At 42.3% G+C, this 16,549-nt stretch overlaps 1 protein-coding gene across 4 annotated transcripts in view; it reads left to right on the top strand.

The window, feature by feature from the left end:
- gabra3 (gamma-aminobutyric acid type A receptor subunit alpha3) overlaps positions 1–16,549 on the top strand; it is a 101,562-nt gene that overhangs the window by 51,340 nt on the left and 33,673 nt on the right. For all 4 annotated transcript variants that reach the window (XM_030438827.1, XM_030438825.1, XM_030438828.1 and 1 more), the window contains exons 3-4: positions 3,517–3,638; positions 7,230–7,297. In XM_030438827.1, coding sequence (XP_030294687.1) covers positions 3,517–3,638; positions 7,230–7,297 — 190 coding nt within the window. The remainder of the gene's footprint in view (positions 1–3,516; positions 3,639–7,229; positions 7,298–16,549) is intronic.

Below are 16,549 nucleotides of genomic sequence, written 5' to 3'. Positions count from 1 at the left end.
ATATATGATTCATGCTAAGTGAGATATTACCTATCGCAGTCGAACTCGTCCCGGACAATTCCCAAAAGCTCCTCGCATTTGGTGTTTTTCCGGGGGGGGGGGGGGGGGGGGGGCGGGCGGGCGTCTGAGCCGCCTCAAACATGCCCGCCTGTCACCGTTTGATAAGGTGCGTGAACGGAAAGCCAGAAATGTGCATCCATCTGAAATATTTATGAGGGGCACACACAGCTACACTGTCATTTTCGAAACATATTTTCGGCGAAGCTTAATTAGACACTTAGGTACCCATCTGACATCCAGAATATATCAAACTGTGCCCCCTGCTCAATGAGGTGCAAATCGTGAGCTTAGTGTTAAAAGGCTCGGTCTCGGCGGAGTGCACTTTGGAGATACCGAGCCCTCGAACGTCTGACATCATCTGGCCAATCGCTCGTACATTCTTCTTCAAGTTGTAACTCTTAAAGATTTCAGTCCTGGTTGATTTTTTTGTGGGGGGGGGCCGACACACATCGATGGTTACCATGGTGACGGCAGGTGTGGTTTTTAATATTTCAGCAAACAGTCTTTGAGCCGCTGCTTTGTCAGAAATGCAACAGAAAAAGAAACTGTTTTTTTGGGGGGGGGGGGGGGTTTTGCAGTGCAACCAAACAATGTTTTAACAGGTTAGTTAGAAATAATTGCTACACTGCAGTGGAAGGATTTTTCAGGTGAGAGTGAAGTCGGGTTGCCTCGCTGATAATTTGAAGGTCATCTGCAGCTCTCTCTCTCTCTCTCTCTCTCGTTCGCTCGTCGTTCATCGGTCTTGTTTTCAGTCGAGCGTTTCCTACGGCTGCTCCGCGCTCAAGGACACAGCGTGCCTCGGCAGTCAGCGTGAAGCAGCGGGAAATAACATACGCGAAATCTGTGAATCTTATCTTGTGGTGGAATCCTTCGTTAGTTTATGTTTGCAGACTCGAGTTTCTATCCGCTAACGTTAGCTGCTGCTGCTCTCTGAGGCACTAAGACGTCCATCACGAATGAATCCTCAGTCCAGCAAACACACAACCTCAACAAATCGTCCATAGACACTTTTAGAGAAAGTGATTAACACTGGTCAGTTGCTTCAAATTGCTTCATGGAGCCCGTTAAAGGATTTAGTATGTCTTTAAACACTGAACCCCAAAAAAGATTGGTTTAGAAAACACCAACATATGTGTGTATGCCTTGTTTAGACTACCAATCAATTCTGCGTATCCAGATTGTTTTAGATTGCTTGGACAGTAAAAAAAAAATCCACAATAAGTCGCATTTTCTCAGATCCAGAAGACATTCGATGGGGGTTTTAAACGCGGGTCGTATCACATTTTTCGACAGATGCGTCTCAGTCCGGACGCTCTCTTTCTGTCACTCGCAACATGACACACAGCGACGCTACTACTAGCAGTCTGGACAGCGCCGCTGAAATGAAACGTCTGCTCCGCCACTTGACAGCGTGATTGTTCGGGGGGGGCGACACGACGGATCTCCGTTGTGTCTCATGTTGCGTTGGAAAGCGGTGTCGTCGGCGTACGTAGTAAATGTCACCGATACGTCACTTGCACACCAACCCGTGCAGATAGCTTGGTGATGCCTGGACGCACAACAACAACAAAAAATAAATCCAATCTACTGACTTTCAAATGATACAGCAGACAGTCTGTCTTAAAGGTCAGAGTAAAGAAAGAAATGTGGTATCGCCTGCAGTCTGAGCGAAGGCGCAGATTAAAAATATGGGGGTGATTCAAGAAAAAGATGTGAATGAATTCTAATGAATGGATGCATAAATGATTAATCCTGCAGCATTACTGTCATCACAGCTGACAAATGTTCTCAGTACTACAGAGGCAGGAGGATGACCTCATAGTTATGGGAGACATGAACGCAGCTTTACTTACTTCAAACTGAAACACTGTCAGTAGTTGCACATAAAGAAATACATTCCCTGTTCGTTCTTCGTGAGGGGAGTGGGCTTGATGAATCGTGATGTCCTGGTTTATTATGCTGCGCACTGCCGGAACATGAGGGAGCCATGATGCCTAATTGATATTTATTTATTGCCCACAAATGCCCACGTAATAGCCACTTAGCTTGGAAGTCATTTGCCCCGGACGCGTCAAAATGGTGATGTTTGCTGTCGGGAGCAGCCGGGAAGTCATTCTGAACTCCCAAACGGAAAGTCATTACAAGATCGCATGCATTTGTAAAGGTAGTGACCTTCACTTCACAGGGGCAGTTCTAGGGGGGGGCCAACAGGGGCCAGTGCCCCCGTAACTCCAAGTCTGGACCCCCCTGTGGCCCCCCGACAGGGAGTCTGCATCAATGATACAATGACAGATTTCTTGCAATGATTTTGTTTTGAAGGGAAAGGCAGAAATAAAGTGTCTCAGCAGTTTACTACCCAATCAAAATTGCTGAAATTGTAAACACTGTTTTGGCTGAATGAGGGATTTATCTTTTTTTTCTTTATCTTTTTTGTATGTGCCCCCTAACAAAAATGCCGGCCCCAACCTGGCCCCCCTATTAAAACTGGTCTAGAACCGCCACTGCCCTGTTGGTGTCTTAACAGATGTGGTCGTAGCTCAGATGGACTCTGCTGTTTAGTTGTTGTTATAGGACGGGTTAAACGACAGGAAGCTCTTCTGAGAGGACGAGAAGAAGAAGAAACTGTGCAGGCTTCCTCTCCTTCTGAAGCAAGATTGAGGGAATATTCTGGTCACTCTTCAAACATGAAACCGAGCAGCACAGTGCCGTGTGTGTGTGTGTGTGTGTGTGTGTGTGTGTGTGTGTGTGTGTGTGTGTGTGTGTGTGTGTGTGTGTGCGTGTGTGTGTGATAGAGCATCGGGCCACGTTACTGGTTGTTGATGGGATTACTTGGATATTATAGGTCAGCTCCTCGGGGGATTTAAGTTTAATTAAAGACGCTACTCATTAACTCATCAGTGTTCCACCTACTATATAGTGGCCTTTTCATCTCACCACAGTATTGTTCTGCTGGGAATTGTGGGGGCCATGTAAATTAATAAGCTAGTGCCTGATAGCATATGATGTATTCTCTAACAAAACGCTGCAAACTATTTCCTCCCTGGGAAAGAATTCATTACCATAAATTCAGTGTTGTTCTTTCTCCTTTTTTTTCTTTTTTTGTAAATATGGATGTACCGTCCCGTTAAAAAAACAAACAAATATAATAAAAAAGACAAACAGAAGCGAACGTTATCATCCAAATATTGATTATTGTGAATGTGAGAGAAAAATCAGCGGCAGATTAAACTAGATCTTGTTTCTAAACAGAAATAGGTCACGTTTATTAATTAGTGTTGATTTAAAGTGTGTATTAAAAGTAATACAGCAATCTTATATTTTTTAATTTAGATTTGAAGCTGGAATCTGTCATCATTTAAGCAAGAAGTTCTTCAGCGGAACAGTACATGAAGTCTTTACGTCATTTTATAAGTTTCAATCGTTTGACTCCAGCTTCTCTCCGTTTTCCTCCTGCAGGGCAGTAGTTGGACACAGAGAACCGTTGCCCGATGACAGCAAAGACAATATCACCATCTTCACCCGAATCCTCGACAGGCTGTTGGACGGATATGACAACAGGCTACGTCCTGGACTGGGAGGTAAGCAACCAGAGAGAACGGAGATCTCCGACCGCTCGCTCGCTGTGTGGCTGTTACGGCTCGTGAAGAAAAATAACACGGATGATTGGGATGCCTGCTCCAGCCTTTTCATATGTGCCGCTGTAAACAACGTGAGCACAGAATACTAAAGTGGCGGCAGATGTCTGGCAGGAATTTTATTAACCAAACTGGCTCAATTTAGTGTCCAAGTAAATGAAAATACAGGAAGAACAATTGATTCATCCCTGCAGCCGGCAGCTGATTCTCTAAAAAAGGAAAGGTTATTATATTTTTACTGATAAGTGCTTTTTTGTTGTCGCTGTGATCACTATCAGACAGAATACTAGTCAGGGCATTGTCCATAGCTGATAGTGATTTTACTGTGAATCCCCAATTTATCCTGTTTAAATAAGCTATCGCCATGGGAATAAATTAGTTCTGTGCTCTATCTATCTCCTGCTCCGACCACAAGGGAGTCGCTGGGATGTATCCAGATCAGATACAGGTGGTGCAGGCCTGCTGGTGGCAGGTGGTGGGTGCTAATTTCCATCCCTGTTTCCAGTCGTAGTTTTCCGACCTCATAGAGTCGCACACTGGCTCCTTGTAAATCCGTCGACTGCTAGAGGACATTAGGAGACATGGAAGCTCGTAGAGTCGACACACCGACATCAGAATCACGCTGAAGCCGCCTCTCACAGAAAATCTTCTCTCCCTTGGGTGGAAGTCTTTGTTCAATCATGCCCAAATGGCAAATAAGCACATATGTCAGTGGAAATCCTTCTAATTGATGCCATTTCATCCAAATATTCGCCACCCCCCCGAGGACAACAAACTGCATAACAGCGAGCCCACATGCTCAAGCAGGCTTTGCCATTTTCTCAGCCAGCCAGCTGGAATGGTCATTTCTGCTCTGCTGCTCGCTGCCGAAGCCACGAGCGTGGCTACCAGGCTGCAGAGACCACCAGGCTGGATGACCTGGGCTCCATGGCAGCAACCGGAGAGAGGAAGAAATATTAATGTCATATTCTCCCTCTGCGTGGAGGTTCACATCTCCAAGGGCAACGAGATGGTGAGGCCGGCGCCGCTCAGAGCTCACAGTCATGATGGCTTCCTTTTGTAGTGCGATCGTGTGCGGTGCAGTGAAACAAAGCGGGCTTTTAACACCGGGCCCGAGAGGTTTGGACGGGCTAAACTGACCAGTGGAGAAAAAAAGCACATGAGCAAACATATACAGCCTGAACACTGTGTTCTAACATATGGTTGTAGATGCACGTCGTATGGTGCTTACTTGAATTTATGCAGGAATGGGCACAATATTATAGAATTTATGAAATTAACCTGTTAAATTATTCATTATTTCTTCTCCTTTCTGTTTTTAAGATGTTAGAGCTGTCACTCTTTCTCTCTTACTGCAGACTGAAGCTGCCACGATTAGTCGATTCATCACTTCTGCAGATAAAAGGAACATCCTTCAAACGCTCGCTGCTTCCAGCTTTCTTAAATATACGGGTGTGCTGCTTTCTTGTCATTTATGATAGCAGATAAAGAGTCTTCAGGCTTCTGTGCCGATCATCTTTCACATTTACAGACTAAAACAACTGATGGTGAAAATAACAGGGAACTTGCAGCTATCCAAAATGAACAACGTCGTCAGCTGCTGCCACCTAATCTAGATACCGCAACGTAGAGAAACTGTGACAGCGTCGCGTCTACAACGCAAGCAGTGGTCAAAATATTGGAATAACTGGAGCAGCAGGTCAGCATGGAGCAAAATGAGATGGATCTGCATTTATTATTATTTCTCTAAATATATTGTGAAGCTACAAGATGTCGTCCTCTCACATTCTGCAGAGCTTAATTTCTGTACGAGGATCTAAAGACTCCTGCTAATGGTTTTAGGTTTTAGTCCAACCAGTCCAACCAGTCTACCAGTTCTACCAAGTCAAGGGCTTCCACATGTAACCAACGTTCCCCCTGACCCGCCACCCACGGCCCCGCTGAGGAACAGTCCCAGGGGACCGTCTCAGACGAACAGAAACTCGAGAGCACCATTTAATTTTATTTTCAGCTGCATCTATTAGCTGTGCCCTATGCTCTGGTGCATTGTTGTAAACAGAAGCGGGGCAACTCATTCTGTTCCCCCGCCTTTGCCTGCCATGCAAACTGCTGACTCGCTGTTGCGATAATCACGTATTTGCGAGAGCTATTTGTGTCAGAGGAATGATTAATGTGGAAAGTGGATCTCTCCTCTCGAGGGGGCCCTTTGCCGACGGATTGGAGACTTCACCTGTGGGTGGTCGCTTAGATCTGGGACACAGTTAGAGCCGGGGATCCATTCACTTTTGGAGAAAAGCCTCATCACTCTGTAGTTGTTGCACCACTGGGAGCAGCAATTTGTCTCACCAACGGCCCGAAAGCCTGCTTTACACATTTGGCCCAGAGGAGCTGATTCATCCCACACAGCAGAGGGCAAAATTTGATCTGTCATGACTTTCATATCAGGGCCCGACTTAAAAGCTGCGTTCAAAAATCGTTTGTGAAGTTTTTATGTGGGGGAACAATTATTTCACAGCTTGCAATTAACAAAACCTGACAAACTTGCTAACTAATGATCAATCTGCTCATTGTCACAGTGTCAGGAATCATTTGGAAATCGTTGCGACAGAACAAGAAGCATTAATGGAGCTCCTGTTGTAGCCTAACGTGCAATGATACATGTAATTATAATTAAAGAACGGCAGCGGCCCTGGGAATATATGGAGCAGAAAAGCCTCGTAACAGTCGCGCAAGATTCATACAGCAATAGACTACATCACGTCTAATGTGATTATAATGTGTGCAAAGATAGTGTAATAGCAGCAAAGGGTGCCCGTTATTCGAATAAGAAACACTCACAGAGCCTCCCTTAATGCTGAGCTGCTGCATTTTATTCCCGAGCCAGCAGTCCCTCAGGGACTGTTAAATGTTTTTGGGGCAGGCTAACTCAAATTATTGTGGGTCAAAAGGGATGTCTTCACTCCACAGATACAGACTTGGGTCTGGCCCAAAGCGGATTTTATGCTGCAGTGGACAAAACTAAGCACGAGCCAAACAAATGGTAGTTTTACTGAACTAAAGACTTTCAAAAAGCATCTGTGAAGTTGCTCACAGCGACAGTTTTTTTGCCTCTAAATTGGAGGTTGAAAAAAGCCCGTCCTGTGCCAGATAGCGTTATAACAATATTGTCTAAATGTGCAACTGCTGCCGGTCAAGCATTGAGTCCCTCGAACCTGCAGTCTGCGGCACAACAAAGTTGACAAGGTCGTGACAGCGTGATGCACGGAGACAGAATCCAGGTATTAATCCGTCCACAGGGCCACAAATTCTCCACTGAGCGTGCATAAATCTGCAGTGTTCCCTCAGTCTGAAGTGTTCCTCTAACCCTTGATTACAGTTGAATATTTGTGCGAAGCGGCTTAGTTAAATGCCAACAGGCAGACTTCACCGTCATGTACACAAACAATCGGCTTAACAAAGACTGAGTTGCGGCAAAGCTTTCTGTAGACACACTGCGCTGAAATGTTCTCTGGTGCTTGTTGTCTCTTCCCTCAGAGAGTGTGACAGAAGTGAGGACAAACATCTACGTGACGAGTTTCGGGCCGGTGTCGGATACAGACATGGTGAGTATTCCGCCTCCTCCCCCCCACCAATCCTCACTGTAATCATCACTGTGAGTCATCAAATGTAAGAAGGTCATCCGTCTGGAGTCACTTTACCTCGAATTGTTTGACCTTGAAAAAGTACTTGGAGACATTTTGGCATTTTGGATGCCACGAGAACCTCCTCTGCAGATTAATAGAATTTAATTTCAGCAAGGACTGCAGCTGTGTTTTTCTTTAGATGTTATACTTTGTGCTTAAAGCATTACAGTTCTCTTTCATAGCATTTCTGATAGACACGTTTGGTATTTTCACATCCTATCCTTCAAAACGTCCCTCGTTTTGTAGCCTTTTCTGCTCAAAATCAAGTAAAATATATGAAATCACATCACAGAGACATTAGAGTTCTCATCTTTTTACATGTCAGGAAAAACAACGACATAGAAATACAAAAGAACTACAAAGATCATTAGTTCAGGGTTATCAGGGATATTAACTACAGAGGTAGAAAACAATAAGTGGCAAAACAACTACATAGAAATACAAAACAATGACAGAGAAATTAAAAAGAACTATAAAGAAATACAAAAAAACTACAAAGAAATACAAAACAATGAAAAAGAAATACAAAACAATGACAAAGAAATACAAAAGACCTACAAAGAAATATAAAACAATGACAATGAAATACAAAAGAACTACAAAGAAATACAAAAGAACTACAAAGAAATACAAAACAACTACAGAGAAGTACAAAACAACTACAAAGATCTTTAGTTCAGGAATATTAATGCTAATTTAACTGAAAAAAAACTGATAAGAAATGTCTTTAATTGAAGTAATCTGTAATTTAAAAAGTACAAACAGACATTCTATACAAACTGATATCATTACATTATAACCCTTTGGTAGCCTCACTATGATCAGATGGATTTGTGGGCCAGTTGTCACAAAGCAAGATGGGAATTCAATCAAACATTACAACGTTTCGCAATTAAACTCATGTCATTAATTTGTGTTATGAGGTTAACACACACAACTTGGGTTGCAGCTTTAACTCGTATTTTAAGTCGAAACGACGTCTATCCTATCAATGATTAATCGACTGTTAAGGCGGCTGACTTTCAAATTAAAGAAATTGCTCAAAACTGCAACCCTAAAACTGAACGTCTGACCAACGCGAGCTCGTCTGATGTTCCTCTCGTGTTTTCAGACTCCAGCTATTTTAAACCGATGTTCTTGTCGTCCTCAAAGGAAGACGCTCTCTGCATGAGGCGCTGTACCTGTCAGCTCGATGTTGCTCCTACAAACTATCCTACAGACAATTTTGACATTGTTGGTCCTTGTGGTAATTTAGTTTCTATCCATAGTTATCCACTGACGCATTTTTTCCTCTACTTTCATGCATGAAACACTTCTTCTGGGGGAAAAAACACAGTCTTGCTTAAGTAGGTCAAAGTACCAAACTTTTAAATACTGTGTTTTTATAATTGCGTAGCTAATGTGGATTTGTGATGTGTAGATTATAATGCAGGTGTGAGCCTTAAGGCCTTACATTGTCAGCTACAAGAGTGAAATTACTATAAGAAAACAGTCTTCATGAGCAGGAAAAGGTTACATTTATATTAAGATGCTCAATTAGAACAACCAAAATCTGCTAAATCCTTTTAAACAAAGTTGTCCTCAGACAGAGTGCTCTCTTTAAACAGCAATATTCTAGAGAAATTCTTCTGCTCGCCCTGGATGACCTCATTTAAACAGCAGATGCTGGAGATGGTTCATGCTTTGTCTCGGGACCTTGCACGGCCTCTGACATATTTGATCATGCAGCTCTAATTGACCGTCGTGAGCACTGGGCTGTTTCTCCGGCTCAGCACCGAGCTGGCTCGACAGCCTGCATGACGTAGTGTAGATTAGTGGGTTTTGGAGGACTTGCCAACTTGTCTCAGTAGAGAGCTAATTCATTTTGTAACAAGATCACTAAACAAAGTTCTCCGTTGTAGTTCATGTTCAGGTTTCCAGACTTAAACGGAGTCGATTAGGATCTCGTGGTCCAGAATACTAAGATGATTACACTCGCTGGAAGAAGTCTGTTATAAAGCAACGCTGATGAGTTATATGATTCAGGTACATTTCCACCAGCTACTGGAAACGGCAGATTTGAAGGTCTGTCTTTAGAGAGACGATTCCATCGATGCGTCCAGGGCAATCGTGTATAATAGAATAAATGACACATTAGCTGATTATGTGCAGATCAAATAGCCCGATCACTGCAACAACCTTCAGGAGCCTTGTGTCAGCTAACACAACTTATAGAAGTCAGGTCACAACTGTGGCAGAGATCGTACTCAACATTTTGTTGATATGAACTTACTTCTGCACTGCTGTGATCGATGAGCCAATACCATTTTCCAGCTATTCAAACACTCACAAAGTAGGCAGCTTACATGATTTAGCGATAGTTTCACTGAGAGATTGATTCAGAGGCAGACAAACATTTTTCACACAGAGCCGCTCCGGGTGACGTGTGGCTCTGAACAGAAATATTTTTCTCAGCTTTAACTTCCAGGGAGTGACGGGTGCTCGGACTTCTCTGTTGATTTACTCCATATATAGCTCACCTGTACTGGATCTTAAAACCAGGGACACATATCACCAAATGATTTAAGTGAGCTTCTTCCTAGAATAACTAATTTTTCTGCATAGCAGAGTTAAGTAACTAACATTGTTTTGACCTCTTTTCCTTAAAAAGGCATATATTGTAATCCTCAAATTTACGATCCCTAGAATCACTCATATTTGCAAAACAACTACAGAGGAGTACAGAACAACTTCAAAGAGAGGAAAAACAACTACAGAGAAATACAAAACAACGACAGAGAAATACAAAAGAACTACAAAGATGTACAAAACAACTACAAAAAGTGGCAAAACAGCTGCAAATAAATCCAAAACAACGACAGAGAAATAAAAACAACTACAAAAAAAGACAAAACAACTACAAAGAAATACAAAAAAGACAGAGAAATACAAAAGAACTACAGAGAAATAGAAATTATCTACAAAGAAATACAAAGCAGCTACAAAGAAATAGAAAACAACTACAACGAAATATAAAACAACAACAAAGAAATACAAAAGAAATACAAAGAAATGCAAAACAACTACAAAGAAATACAAAACAACTTCAAAAAGATGTTAAAAATAATGGAAAATGACAACAAAGTCATCAAATCATCAAATTTACCATCCCTGTTTAAAGAATCACTCATATTTTCAAAACAACTACAGAGAAGTACAGAACAACTTCAAAGAGAGGAAAAACAACTACAAAGAAATACAAAACTACAAAGAAATATAAAACAGCGACAGAGAAATAAAAAACAACTACAAAGAAATACAAAACAAAGACAGAGAAATACAAAAGAACTATAAAGAAATACAAAACAACTACAGAGAAATAGAAATTATCTACAAAGAAATACAAAAGAAATACAAAGAAATACAAAACAACTTCAAAAAGATTTGAAAAATAATGGAAAATGACAACAAAGAGACACAAAATGACTCTATGTATAAACAAAGGTCACAGAGACCATTTCTGCAATTTTGAAGCGGTATGCCATCTGAAGAATGTTGAACTCTCATTGTGAGCCGGTGTTAGCTCTCTTTCATCATCACAACAGACAGTGCTTTATCTCTTTTCCCAGCAGATATCACCTTTTGCGTCTCTCAGGGCTGAATTCTAGTCCCAATCTTTTATTCCCTTCACATGCTTCACTTGGCGACATCATGAATCAATGGCAAACACTCAGAGTGCAGTCGGTGGCACACACGATGGCTGCACAGTACACGGCGACGCCATTCGTGCTAATGTTTTGATCAGAGCACGTCAGGGAGGTCACAGCAGGCCTTCTCTGAGTGCTGTCAAAGGAAAAAAAAACGCTGTTGTGCATACACATCACACCTCCGCTATGTAATCAACGTACAGAATATCTGCAAAAGGGTTTTCTCCGTTCCCAGATATGGAAACATAGCAACAGTATGTCCAAAACAGCCTAAGCAATGCAGAAATGAAAAGGAAAAAGGAAAAAAAAAAACAAAATCAATGACTTCAGGATTTCACTGATCATTACCCAGGCAAGGCTCATTCTCGCCCCGGGCTAAGCTGCATTTTCTGTCTCTATATGCATGTGAACACAGCGTAAAGACTTCAAGCTTTTCCTTTCATGATTCTCCACAGTCTGGCCTCAAAAGATGATCAGACTTTAGCCTTCAGGAAGCATCACGCTATGGAACAGACAACACAGTATCATCTTGTAAAAAAAACACACATTGCTAATCTTTACATACGTGCTTTGAATGCATTTGGATCACATACTTGCTTTCATCTTTTCTACTGTGTCATATTACATGTGGAGAATGCAGCAAGATCTCCTTAACATCTTCGTCAGATTTGTGCATTTTGTCTCCTTTCTCTACTTTATGCATATGGTGATGAGGTAGAATTCGTTGCAGGTTTTTTGGCACTGGATTGCACACAGGAGTTAAATGTTTGGTCACACAGATCAGCGCTGGGAGCTCCAAAGGAATGAGAGGACGAGACTGACGATTATACAGTACAGTGAGCGAATGTGTAGTACAGTAGGCTGCATTGAGCAAATACATCTTGACTCTGGACTTCAATAATGAGCTGAAAGTCTGAATGTGCTGAAATCTGTGTCTGTTTCCAGAAGGGAAGGCGGCACCCTCATGGAGTGAGTGGGTGAGTCGAACGGTGGCTCGATTTCTCTTTTGAGTTTAGAGAGTAACAAGGACTGCGAGTCCAGAAAGCAGCAGCGAGTTGGATCAAGGTTTACAGATCAAATAAATGTGCGCTGTGCTCAGGGCGAGTCATTTTCATTATTTATTTCTTTTAGAAAGTATTTAGGCTTTGTGGACGCTCTTGAGTGTTTAGGCTCGGAGCCAATGAAGGCAAATCGTACAGTGGGTCGGGGTCACACGATCGTGTTTTCCGGTTCATGAGTTTCCAGGCGACTGAGTTCAGAGGAGTCGGATGTGTTGTTTGAGTTTGTAGCGGGACAGCCTTGGAGTATTGAGCATTGCAGTAAACAGGGCTGGGAAACAAAAGCGTGGACTAGTTTTCTAGGTCAGTCAAAGGAGAGGAAGTGACTAATCCTGGAGGTATTACAGAGGTGAAAAAGAAGCTTTCTCAAATATTTCCTTGATGTGTTCACCAAAGGAAAGGAGCTGCAGCTGAGACAATTCATCAGAGTTTAACAGATTGATTGGGGGCAGCTATAGGCTCATTAAAAATTAAAGTGAGGAAAATCAGCTGTAGGCTGTTGAGGATCTTTAAACTTTGTTTACTTGTTACTGCGTCATTGTTTTGTCAAAGCTGGTTTGTTTCCCTCCAGATTCCTTAATGAGACACTTAATAAACCTTGTTAACTCTTTAATGAGCTTTAAAGTCAAAGTGCTCAGTACATATATGCTCCCAGAGCTGCTGATACGACGCAGGAAAATGAACCCACCCTCATCACTGCCGGTTGAATGTCTGCACCCGTATGCACTCAAAGGCAAAAAGCATCAGCCTTTATGTTACTGTGGAAGTGAAGGTGAAAGAAAAGCAGGTTAGCCGTGATGATATTTGACATTAATTAGTTACCTTGAAGCTGTAAAAAGACATGAAGACATTAAGTAAAGCATTGAAGGGTTAGAGGATGGAGATAAGCATATTGCTTTGTGGACGGGGAGGGTAAGAGGAAGCACACGCCCGCTAAGATAGCACCAGATTGTTTTAGGTGTTTGAAACCACATCACCATCTCCTACTAGTCTTTGAAAAATGTGTCATTGTCCAACTTGTTCGAGCACATTTCCCATGATGACCGAGGGTGACCTGGAGTACAAATTCTGTTGAGGTACAGAGGTAACTAACGACATGTTTCCAGTTTGTTTCCAGTTTGTTTGATAAGCTGATTACATGTTTACATCTTGGTTTAGCATTTTTAGCATGCTAACATGTGCCAGTTGGCATTAAAAATAGTGATAGTGATAGTGTTCGCCGATCCGGCATTATTTACAGGCAGGCGTCCACAGACAGCTCCGTATTTCTGGAGACGCTGCAAGAAATGGCAGAGCAGAAAACCCATCCAGTGTGGCAGCATTTCACAGAGCACTGTTCTACCTCACCTGTTTTTAATATTTGTTAAATATTGTTTACTTGTTCTTGTTCTACCTCACCCTTTTTAATTTCAATAAATGTTCCTTTATTTAAATTGAGACTCGTAACATTTGTTATCATCATTGTGTAATTTTTATGATGTGAATTGAGGGAGCAAAAGTAGTATCGGCTTCAAATATCGCCTTAAGAAAATCTGCAGTCCTTATCGGTCACCGGCTAAGGCTGATGAAAAAAAAATCGGTATCGACATCGGCCCTAAAAAATCCATATCGGTCGATCCCTAATTAAAAACAACATACGGCTGAGGATGCTGGTAATAGCATCATTGCAGGTATCGCTGATTTTTATTCCAGGGCCATTAACAGGTCAACATATTGATCTTGTCCAACATGACAACATCCTGAGGGAGTAAGAATGTCTTTATAACATTTCACTGGAATCCATCCAATAGTTGTTGAGATATTTCTACTAAAGTCTATTCTGGAAAAGGTTTACTGGAGGATAAATCATTGGATCACACCAGTCAGAGCGGCACATTGTCTTGGAACCATGAATGTGTGCAAAACTTTCTCGCCAATCCATCTTGTAGATTAACTGACATATTTCACTGGGATGAGGGAAAATTCTGACCTGCTCGTGGTGCTTGGTGAGAAATCAGGGGATCACTCAAGTTAATAGGATTCATCCTCTGGGTTTCGTGGCATTGTTAAAATATTTCACTCTGGACCCAAGTGGTGGACGCTGCCATCCCGAGAGCCACACTGCTAACAAATGTTGAGCATAAATGCTTTGGAGAAACTGTTAAGGCTGATATGTTCCTAGACAGAGAACACTCTACACCCTGGGCATTTCCTACTTTTTTTGTCGTGTATATCCAGTGGTCCAATTACCCATCTACGTAACGTCAAGTGTCCCAGAAATGTCTGCTTCTCGCTCGCCCTGAGGGCTTCTCGTTCAGCCTTCACTTGGACCCCAATACGCTCCATCTGCCTTCAGTGTTCCTCTATCGCCACAGGAGGGAAGCTAACTGCATAATCGGAGTGAATCTTGAATATTAGGCCAGTGGCGAGGCGCGTTGTTCAGAGCTGTGTTTGACTATGGTGAGATTTCTGCAGTGTGTCAGACGAAGACCCAGAATGTGGGTTTGCAGTCTTGATGCTGATCTCCTGTAAGTAGGTGGGTGTGTTTCTCCACCTCAGCCTTTTTTCATTTCCTCTGGCTGATGTTTCCTCCGTTTTTTTTCCAGGCATCTCATTCGCATGTATGCATTGTCACAGCACATTTACCCGTTTGCTGGGATTTGACAGGTCCGCTCTGATGGAATGGAAAGCGATCGAGGCTGTCACAGGTTCTGTGCCGAAGCTTGCTTTGACAAAGATGTCAGCGATGGCCTGATCTCACTCTGGGAGTACACATTTTGGCAATATTTGAGTTTTTCAGCATGCAGCCGTGTGCCAAAAGATTCAGGGGGGACTCAAACTCCAAAAAATGCGGCTGAGCGGTTCAAGGTGTTTTTGAACAGAACAGATGGAGGTCGGTGTTGGTAAAAGATTTGAAGGTGAACTCTGTGAATCTGCATCAATCACGCTGACTTTGTTCAAAGGCTTCCACGCCCAATTAAGCCCATTTTTACAATTATATGGCACATTTGTTACAGGTTGTCACGATCTTTAGGAAAAAAAAAAAACATGCTCTTAAAATAGGATTTAATTATTTTTCACTTGCAACACAGGTCATATGATTCATACGCAGAGAGGAAACGACAGCAGGCAAAGATGAAGACTTCAGTCCCCTGCAATTATATAACAATCGAGTGGTGGGAAGATGTTTTTTTTAATTAGATTCTGGTTTCAACATGTGCTGTTGCTGAGCATATGGTGGTTGTAGGCAGGGAGATCCGTCACTGTAACAGCCTCATGTTGTGAAACTTGTGATGTCAGAACGATAGGACACGCGTAAGTCATACAACTCTCCACTGAAATCTGCATTGAAGGCTTTATTTCTTGTAAAATGTGTGTTAATTTTTTTCTTTTCACTTTTTTTTTACGTTTGATTTCGGGCAAACATTTTCTTATGATCGAAAGAAATGTATCGCTTCTCAGATTCTGTTAATTAGCAGCATAATAAGGGAACATTTTCATTAATGTATCTGCATTTCTACTTCCTTTTTTCCAACAGTACTCAATCATCAGATGACACCTTATTTTACCCTGAATCTGTCTCACCAGACTCATTTTAGTATCTGCATTTCTGCCAGATGAGTGATTGTTTGACTCGCAGCTTGACGGGTTTCAGGACGCCTGATTGACTACCTGAACAATCAATAGCATTTCAAACATTTTGGTCGCCTATCTTGGAGTTTATTCAATGATCCAATTTTCCACATGGCTGCTTTCAAAAAGACATTTTTGAGGACACAGACGTCTTGTCTTGAAATGTATACGAAATGGAACTGAGCTGGGCAGAGGGGTCTCGTTTAAAGGGATATTCCGGTGTAAATTTAATCCATGGTCTAACACACCGTGAAACTGTGTTAGACTCCCTCTCGAGAGATCAAGTTAGCAGGCCGCTAATTTACAGAGTTTTATCAACCTCAGAAACGACCGCACAACAACAATACACTGCAGTAAATGGATCCAAATATAAACCGCCACCAAAAAGCCACAAATAATGCTCAGAACAGTACCAAACTTCAGCAACAGTACAAATAGGGTCTCAGCACATAGTCCGGGGCATCTAACCTCCGCTAGCTTAGCTGGATTTCTACTGAAAAGCTGACTAAGTTTACCACTCTTCTGCAGCAGCTTCCTGTTGACGGGAAGTCCCGACGAGTCGATTACCGAGTGCAGTAGAGTTCCGCGGCTCATGGATGAAAATGTATGATTATGACTCCATGGAAAAGCAATCAAAGTTCATATGTGTCTTACCTGCCAGTTTATAACAGTTATTATCGAGAGCGGACAGGTAAAAGAATGGAATTGAGCATTTCTAACCGCACTCGGTAATCGGCGCGTCGGGACTTCCCTGACCCGGAAGCTGATGGAGGAGAGCTGAAATCTGTTTTTAGCTTCCCAATAGAAATCCAGCT

Source organism: Sparus aurata, chromosome 13 (genome assembly GCF_900880675.1).
Source record: "Sparus aurata chromosome 13, fSpaAur1.1, whole genome shotgun sequence".
Classification (NCBI taxonomy): domain Eukaryota; kingdom Metazoa; phylum Chordata; class Actinopteri; order Spariformes; family Sparidae; genus Sparus; species Sparus aurata.
The sequence above is the reverse complement of the archived record's forward strand: the minus strand, read 5'-3'. Positions and strand labels throughout refer to the sequence as shown.